Source organism: Calypte anna, chromosome 22 (assembly GCF_003957555.1).
Source record: "Calypte anna isolate BGI_N300 chromosome 22, bCalAnn1_v1.p, whole genome shotgun sequence".
Classification (NCBI taxonomy): domain Eukaryota; kingdom Metazoa; phylum Chordata; class Aves; order Apodiformes; family Trochilidae; genus Calypte; species Calypte anna.
In genome coordinates this window covers 4483310-4491746 of record NC_044267.1, presented here as the reverse complement: position 1 = coordinate 4491746, position 8437 = coordinate 4483310, and the positions used below count along the sequence as shown (strand labels likewise).

General features: G+C 60.1%; 2 protein-coding genes across 3 annotated transcripts; one reads left to right on the top strand and one right to left on the bottom strand.

Annotated features, from left to right (window-relative positions):
• Window positions 1-203: 203 nt before the first annotated feature.
• Window positions 204-5738, bottom strand: TMEM127 (transmembrane protein 127). The gene is made up of 3 exons (XM_030464131.1): window positions 5451-5738; window positions 4135-4299; window positions 204-1812 (listed from the first exon to the last, which is right to left on the bottom strand). Exons 1-3 carry the CDS (start codon window positions 5719-5721, stop codon window positions 1505-1507), a joined length of 744 nt encoding a protein of 247 aa, XP_030319991.1. The 5' UTR covers window positions 5722-5738; the 3' UTR covers window positions 204-1504.
• Window positions 5739-5786: 48 nt separating this feature from the next.
• Window positions 5787-8337, top strand: CIAO1 (cytosolic iron-sulfur assembly component 1). 2 transcript variants are annotated; one of them, XM_030464065.1, is made up of 7 exons: window positions 5787-5957; window positions 6303-6451; window positions 6535-6646; window positions 6965-7053; window positions 7145-7346; window positions 7829-7916; window positions 8008-8337. In XM_030464065.1, exons 1-7 carry the CDS (start codon window positions 5819-5821, stop codon window positions 8246-8248), a joined length of 1020 nt encoding a protein of 339 aa, XP_030319925.1. In that variant the 5' UTR covers window positions 5787-5818; the 3' UTR covers window positions 8249-8337. The 2 variants fall into 2 exon arrangements, with proteins under 2 accessions (XP_030319925.1, XP_030319924.1); XM_030464064.1 differs by having other exon boundaries at window positions 5802-5957; window positions 6291-6451.
• Window positions 8338-8437: the final 100 nt, after the last annotated feature.

Sequence of the window (8437 nt, the reverse complement as noted above, 5' to 3'; positions counted from 1 at the left end):
AAAAAAGAGATGAAAAATGGGGCAAAAAAGCAGGAGATTGGGGCTGGGGGGGCAGAGGGAGATTTCTGGGTGGAAATCCTGGGGTTTTGGGATGGGAAAAAACCCAAACTTGGCTGGGGGGGGGAGGGAATAAAGTGCAAAACGTTGGAGTGGGATGAGGAGAGGTTGGGAGTGGGATCCAGGGGGATCTGTGGGAGTTTTGTCCTTCTTGTCCCAGGGCTGAGGATCCCAGAGGAAAGGGGGGGATCTGGGGGGATCTGGTGGGATCTGGGCTCCTGTTCCCTGGCTGGGGGGGGTGGGAATGAGGGGATCCTGGAAAAAGTGAGGAATCCTTTGGGATTTCTCCCTCTGGGGGGGGATCCTGGAGGAGAAAGTTTGGGATCTGGTGGGATTCCACCCTCTTCTCCTGGTGCCAAGAGCTCCAAGGGAATCCCAGGGGAGGACGCTGGGGATCCAGTGGGATGCACCCCTCCTGTCTCCATCTCCAAGGGGTCTGAGTGGATCCCAAGAGGGAAAAGTTTGGGATCTGGTGGGATTTCTCCTGCTCATCCCAGTTGTGAGATCTCCGAGTGGATCCTGGAGGAGGAAGTTGGGAATCCAGTGGGATTTCTCCCTTTCATCTCTGAGGAGTCTCGAGGGAATCCCGTGGGATCTCTCCCGTGTGTCCCAGTGCCAAGATCTCCCAGCAGGTCCTGGAGAGGTGGGAATCCAGTGGGATTTCTCCTTATCCTGGTGATGAGATCTCCAAGCAGATCCTGGAGGAAAAAGCTGGGAATCCAGTGGGATTTGTCCCTCTTGTTCCAATCTCTGAGGGGTCTGAGTGGATCCTGGAGCAGGGAGTTGGGAATCCAGGGGCATTTCCCCCAGTGACAGGAGCTCCGTGCGGATCCCAGAGGAGGGAGTGGGATCCAGGGGGATTTCTCCTTCTTATCCTGGTGACAAGATCCCCACCTGGATCCTGGGGAAGGAAGCTGGGAATCCAGGGGGATCTCTCCCTCTTGCTCCAATCTCTGAGGACTGAGTGGATCCCAGAGGAGGGAGCTGGGAATCCAGGGGGATTTCTCCCTCTTATCCCCATCTCCAAGAGCTCGGAGTGGATCCCTGGTGGGATTTCTCCCTCTGACTCCAGTGGATCTCCAAGGGGATCCCAGAGGGAAAAGCTGGGAATCCAGTGGGCTCTCTCCCTCTGGTCCCAATTAAGTAGATCCCAGAAGAGAGAGGTGGGAACCCAGGGGGGTTTTTCCCTCTTGTTCTGACCTCTAAGTAGATCCCAGAGGGAAAAGCTGGGAATCCAGTGGGATTTCTCCCTCTTGGTCCCAATCCAAGGCCCCGGAGGGGATCCCAGGAGCTCAGTGGGATCCCTCCCTCTGCTCCCAATCCCCCAGCAGCTCCAGGAGCTGGGAACCCCCTGGGATCTCCCCCCACCCCCACATGGATCCCATTCCCCCCCTCAGTTCCCTCGGGGATTCCGGGAGAGTTTTGGGGGGGTTTTGGGGGTGCCCCCTCAGGGGGTGTATGCGGGGGGGGGCTGGAACTGGTTGAGCACCTCGTAGTCGGCAGGGAAGGGCTCTGCCTCCTCCATCTCGGAGAGCAGCTCCAGGGCCTGCTCCTCCTCCTCGCTGGGGTAATGGCGCAGGAGGTTGGCGGCCGTGGCCAAGATGGAGGCGGCCCCGGCCCCGGCCACCAGGTAGAAACTGACAGCAAAGGTGACAAAGACCTGGGAGCCGTGGTACTTCTTGTGCTGCTGCTGCTGCCCCAGGAGCAGCTCCGAGGCCCAGTAACAAAACCCAATGACGGTGGCACACTGCAGGACTGGGGGGGAAAGGGATGGGGGGAAAGGGATGGGGGGAAAGGGATGGGGGGAAAGGGATGGGGGGAAAGGGATGGGGGGAAAGGGATGGGGATAAAGGGATGGGGGATAAAGGGATGGGGGATAAAGGGATGGGGGATAAAGGGATGGGGGGGGAAAGGGATGGGGGGAAAGGGATGGGGGGGGAAAGGGATGGGGGGAAAGGGATGGGGGGAAAGGGATGGGGGAAGGGATGGGGGGGAAAGGGATGGGGGGAAAGGGATGGGGGGGAAAGGGATGGGGGGGAAGGGATGGGGGGAAAGGGATGGGGGGAAAGGGATGGGGGGGAAAGGGATGGGGGGGAAAGGGATGGGGGGGAAAGGGATGGGGGGGGAAAGGGATGGGGGGAAAGGGATGGGGGGGAAAGGGATGGGGGATAAAGGGATGGGGGGAAAGGGATGGGGGGAAAGGGATGGGGGATAAAGGGATGGGGGATAAAGGGATAGGGGGGGAAAGGGATGGGGGGAAAGGGATGGGGGGAAAGGGATGGGGGGAAAGGGATGGGGGGGGAAAGGGATGGGGGGAAAGGGATGGGGGGGGAAAGGGATGGGGATAAAGGGATGGGGGATAAAGGGATAGGGGGGGAAAGGGATGGGGGGGAAAGGGATGGGGATAAAGGGATGGGGGAGAAAGGGATGGGGAGAAAGGGATGGGGATAAAGGGATGGGGGGGAAAGGGATGGGGATAAAGGGATGGGGGGATAAAGGGATGGGGGGATAAAGGGATGGGGGAAAGAAAGGAGACAGAGGAAAGAAGGGAGAGGGAAAAAAGGAGAGGAAAAAGTAGAAGGAAAAGGAGAGGAAAAGGAGAGGGAAAAGGAGAGGAAAGGAGAGGGAAAAGGAGAGGGAAAAGGAGAGGGAAAAGGAGAGGGAAAAGGAGAGGGAAAAGAAGGGAGAAAAAGAAGGGGAGGAAGAAAACAGGGGAAAGGGGGAAAAAGGGGGGAGCAGAATGGGGAGAGAACCAGGGGAAAAAGTCAAACGAAGTTTGGTGCAGAGGGCAGGGAGGGAGGCAGGGGGATGAAAAAAAAGAAAAAGAAAAAAAATTATTACTAAAGAAATTCAATTCAGCCCAGAATTGTCCCATCCCCCCCCAAGCAGGGAAAAAGTCAATTCATTTTTGCATGAAAAAAAAGGAAATGAGGTGGGTGGGAAAATGAGGAGAGAAAGGGAATCAAAATAAGAATAAATGCATCCAGTGTACATGGAAATGCAAAAGTATGGAAAGAAAACCAATTTACACAAATAGGCAAAAAAAAAATCTGTCCAGTTCTGCATGGAAATGAAAAACCCCCCAAGTTCTGCATGGAAATGAAAAACCCCCCAAGTTCTGCATGGAAATGAAAAGAAACCAGCAAGAAATTCAATTTCACATAAACAAAATCCCAAGATGAATTCAGTGTTGCAGGGGAATGAAAAGTGAGTCAGGAAATTCGATTTTACACTGCAAAAAAAGCAAAGCAAAGCCCCAAAGCCTGATCAGTAATCTGGATTTTGCATGGAAATGCACCAAAGGATCAGGAAGTGAAGCAGTAAATTGCATTTCACATGAAAAGATTCACCAACAGCCTCAACTTTGCAGGAAAAGGCAAAAAACCTCAGTGACTCAAGATGCTCAATTTGTGCATGAAGTGAAAAGCAAACTTCAGAAACTCATCACTAAACTCAGCTTTGCAGGAGGAGGCAAAAAGTGGATTTAAGTTTCCCCAGCCCATTCCATTTCCCAGCTGAAAATCACCCAAAAAATTCAATTTGGCACCAAAAAAAAAAAAAAACCCCAAAACCCCAAATCAACCCCACAGCACAAACTCAAGGGCTCCACTGAATTTCACACAAAAATGCAAGAAAAAGAGGAAAGAAATGAATTTACAGATTCAGTTTCTCAGCCAAAGGGCAGCCCGGGCAGAGGGATGGGCTGGAAATGGGGTTCTGATGTCTGAAGCAGCAAAACCCCCCCAAAAATGACTCCATGAGTGGATTCTGGGGCTCAGTGGGCAAAGGGAGAGAAATGGGTGAGAAATGGGGATTTCTGTGCCAGGCAGCTGTGTCCTGAGGGCAAAAAAACCCAAAGGCTGCAACCCCCCCCCCAGCCAGAAACCAACCCAACCCAGCAGGAAATCCACGTTTGACCCTTTCCTTGGAGGTTTCACCCTAAATTCTGCATCCTATCACCGAGGCAACTGGAAGCTTGGGGGGGGCACTGATCTTTGGGGGTGGAAAGGTCTTTTTTGGGGGGGTTAATGGCATTTTCTGGAGGGGAAATGGGACTGGAGGAGGGGGGGGATTCACCCGTGAGGATGTGGGCGAAGGCGTAACGCCGGGTGATCTTCAGGGCTGGGTGTTTGGGGCCAAAGACATCCAGGAGGAAGGCAGAGAGGCTGCAGAGGATTCCCAGGAAGCAGAAAGCAGCAATGACCCGGAGCAGCAGCACGGTCTGGGGGTTCATGCAGTAATCTGGCAGGGGAAAAAAGAAAAAGAAAAGAAAAAAAAGGTTAAAACACAAAAAACCTGATTTTTTTTCTTCCCCCAGCTGAGTGGCTGATTGATGGATCACAGGGTGGGCAGGGGCTGATTGATGGATCACAGGGTGGGCAGGGGCTGATGGATCACAGGGTGGGCAGGGGCTGGGAGGGAGCTCAGGGGATCATCCTGAGGATCGTCCTGAGGATCATCCCCATCCAGGGGGGGCTGGAATGTCCCCAGGATGGAGACTCCAAACCCCCCCTGGGCAATCGGCTCCAGGCTTGTGTTGCCCTCAGGGTGAAGAGGAATTCTCTCCTCTTGAACTGAAGCCTCTGCTGTGCCAGTTCGTGTCCATCACTCCTCATCCTCTCACTGTGGAGCCATCCCCTGACCCCCCTGCAGAGATGGGGGGTCCCCCCAGCATGGAGCAGGTCCCCCCTCAGCCTCCTTTTCTCCCAGCTGAACCCCCCCAGCTCTCAGCCTGTCCTCAGGGGGCAGATGCTCCACTCCAGCATCTTGGGGGCCTGGGCTGGGCTCTGCCCAGGGATCCTTTGTCCTTCTTCACCTGGGGACCCCAAACTGCTCAGAGAGCAGAAGGGGGGGGAGAGAAGCTCTGGGGGTCTCTTGGCCACGCTCTTCATGCCCCCCAGGATGGCACCGGGCCCCCTGACCACCAGGGCACAGCCCGGGGGCTCCTTACCGACTCCCACTCACCCCGCAGCCCTGGGGGGGTCCCTGCCCACCCCTCCTCACTCCGCAGCCCCATGGGGTCCCTGCCTGCCCCCCGCATTCACGCTTCATCCCCGGGGGGTCCCTGCCCCACCCCGCACCCCCCTCCCCGCACCCTCGGGGGGTCCCTGCCTACCCCCCCCCCTCCTCACCCCGCATCCCTGGGGGGTGGTCCCTGCCCGCCCCTCCTCTCCCCGCACCCCCGGGGGGTCCCCGCCCCCCCACCCCGCATCCTCGAAGGGTCCCTGCCCCCCCCACTCACCCCGCACCCTCGGGGGCTCCCTGCCTGCCCCCCCCCCTCCTCTCCCCGCACCCCCGGGGAGTCCCTGTCCCCCCCCACCCCCCATACTCGGAGGGTCCCTGCCTGCCCCCTCCTCCTCTCCCCGCACCCCCGGGGGGTCCCCGCCCCTCACCCCGCAGCAGCTCGGGCTCCACGTATCCCAGGACATCGGTGACCCCCAGCTCCTGGCGGGCGCAGGTCCCGCCGTGGATGCGGAGCCAGGCGGGCTCGGCCAGCGCGGTGCAGAGCGCGGTGATGGAGAGAGCGCCGGGAAGGGCCGAGGCCAAACTGCGCTCCGGCTGCTTGGGCAGAGCCCCCGAACCAGGACCCGAACCGCTCCCCCCGCCCCCTCCCCGCCTCCGCCGCCCCCCGCCCGGCAGCCCCGGCCCGCCCGGGGTGTACATGGCCGCCCGCCCGCTCCGGCCCCGCAGCCGCTTCCCCTTCCGCACCGCGGGGGCTTCCTGTTCCGGAGGCAGGAGGAGGAGGAGGAGGAGGAGGAGGATGAAGGAGGCGCTGGAGCTGCTGAGCCGCGTCCCGGCACATCCCGAATCCCGCTGCTGGTTCCTGGCCTGGAACCCCGCGGGGACCCTGCTCGCCTCTTGCGGGGGGGACCGCAGGGTCTGCATCTGGGGCCGGGAAGGTGGGGAGGGGGCTGCGGGGATGGAGGGGGCTGCGGGGATGGAGGGGTTTGGGGACGGAGGGGTTTGGGGATGGAGGGGCTGCGGGGATGGAGAGGCTGCGGGGACGGAGGGGTTTGGGGACGGAGGGGTTTGGGTCGGGGGTAGAGGCGCTGTGTGGGGAGGGGGCTGTGGGGCTTTAGGGGTCAGCGGGTGGAGGGGCTGTGAGGATTTGGGGGTCTGGGTGTAGAGGGGCTTGTGGGGAGGGGGCTGCAGGGCTCCTAGGGGCCCGAGGGTGGGGATGGAGGGGGGTGAGGGTACAGGGGCCGTGGGGTTTTTGGGGTGTGGGGTCACAGGGGTCTCCCCAGGCTCGGGCTGGGTGCTGCGGGCGGTGCTGGACGATGGGCACCAGCGCACGGTGCGACGCGTGGCTTGGTCACCCTGCGGCTCCTTCCTGGCCTCTGCCAGCTTCGATGCCACCACCTGCATCTGGAGGAGGCAGGAGGATGGGTTTGAGGTGAGGGTTCCCCCCCTCGGCACAGCCCCCCCACCCAGGGAGCACCCCCCGGACCCCCAGCAGCTGCTCTGCTCCCTCCCCAGTGCGTGACCACCCTGGAGGGACACGAGAACGAGGTGAAGTCGGTGGCCTGGGCACCCTCAGGAACCCTCCTGGCCACCTGCAGCCGAGACAAAAGCGTCTGGGTCTGGGAAGGTGAGGGGGGTTGGGGTGTGGGGTCAGGGGGATTTGGGGTGCAGGATCAGGGGGTATTGGGATGGAGGATCAGGGAGGTTTGGGGTGCAGGATTGGGGGTGCAGGATCAAGGGAGGTTGGGATGGAGGATCAGGGAGGTTTGGGGTGCAGGATCAGGGAGGTTTGGGGTGCAGGGTCTGGCCCAAAGGCATCAAGCAAGGTGGTGCAGGCAGGAGGGGGACAGCACCGTGTCCCCCCCACCCCAGGGGACCACCCCCCTTGCCCCAAACCCCCCTGGGGAGCACTGGGACCCCCCCGTGAGGTTTTTCCCCCCCGCAGTGGATGAAGAGGAGGAGTACGAGTGTGTCAGTGTCCTCAACTCCCACACGCAGGACGTCAAGCACGTGGTCTGGCACCCCAACCAGGAGGTGAACACCCCAGAGCCACCCCTGCCCCTCCAGCCCCCCCGAGGTGGGTTGGGGGTGACTGGGGGGGTTTGTGTGTGTGTCCCCTCCCCAGCTCCTGGCCTCAGCCAGCTACGATGACACCGTGAAGCTGTACAGGGAGGAGGAGGACGACTGGGTTTGCTGTGCCACCCTGGAGGGACACGAGTCCACGGTCTGGAGTGTGGCCTGGGAGAAGGGAGGGGAGAGGCTGGCGAGCTGCAGTGATGATAAAACCCTGAGGGTGTGGAGGAGACACCAACCTGGGAACCAGGAGGGTGAGAGGACACAGGGAAAAGGAGAAAAGCAGGGGAGGGAGAGGGAGGGGAAAGGGAAGAAGGAAAGGAAGGGGAAAGGAGCAGGGAAAGAGCAGGAGTGGGCAGGGGAAAGGGGCAGAAAGGAGAAAAGAGAGGAAGGGAAAGGAGGAGGAAGGGGAAAGGTAAGAGGGAGAAAAGGAGCAAGAACAGGGAAGGAGCAGGAAGGGAGAAAGGGAAAAGGGGAACAAAAGGATAAAGAATGGGCAGGGAAAAAGGAAAGGAAGGGGGAAAGCAGGAAGGAGTGAGCAGGAGAAAAGAATGAGAAAGGGAAAGGAGCAGGGAGGGGAAAAGGGAGAGGGAAGAGTGAAGGGACAGGAATTTGGAAAGAGCAGGAAGGGAAAAGACAGGGAAGGGAAAGGAGAGGGGAAGGGAGAAGGGGAAGGGTTGGGGCAGGGTGGGAAAGGGGCTGGAGGTGCCAGCAGCTGGGTGTCCCCTGCCCACAGGGGTGTCCTGCAGTGGTGCTGAGCCCACCTGGAAGTGTGTCTGCACCCTCTCGGGGTACCACACCAGGACCATCTATGACGTGGCCTGGTGAGTGCTGGTGGGAGGCAACCCCTGGGCTCCCTTTTCACCCCCCTTGCTGAGCCCCCCCTCCCCCTGACCTTGTCCCTTTGTCCCCAAGGTGCCACCTGACAGGGGCGCTGGCCACAGCCTGCGGTGACGATGCCATCCGTGTCTTTGAGGAGAGCCCCTCCTCAGACCCCCTGCAGCCCACCTTCTCCCTGGCTGCCCACGTCCCCCGTGCCCACGCCCAGGATGTCAACTGCGTGGCCTGGCACCCCAAGGAGCCCGGGCTGCTGGCCTCCTGTGGGGACGATGGGGACATCGCCTTCTGGAGGTACCAACGCCCCGAGGGATGCTGAGAACCTCCTGGAGATGATGCCAGCAGGGGTGGGGAGAGGGAAACAGACCCTGGGAAGGGATGTTGGGATTCAATAAATTCATGTCCTTGGTGGCTTGTCCTTGTGGTGATGTCCCTGTGTCACCCTTGGGGACAGGGTCACCAGGGAGCGGGGGTTGTGGCTCCTTGGGGAAGCAGCAAGCACAGCACT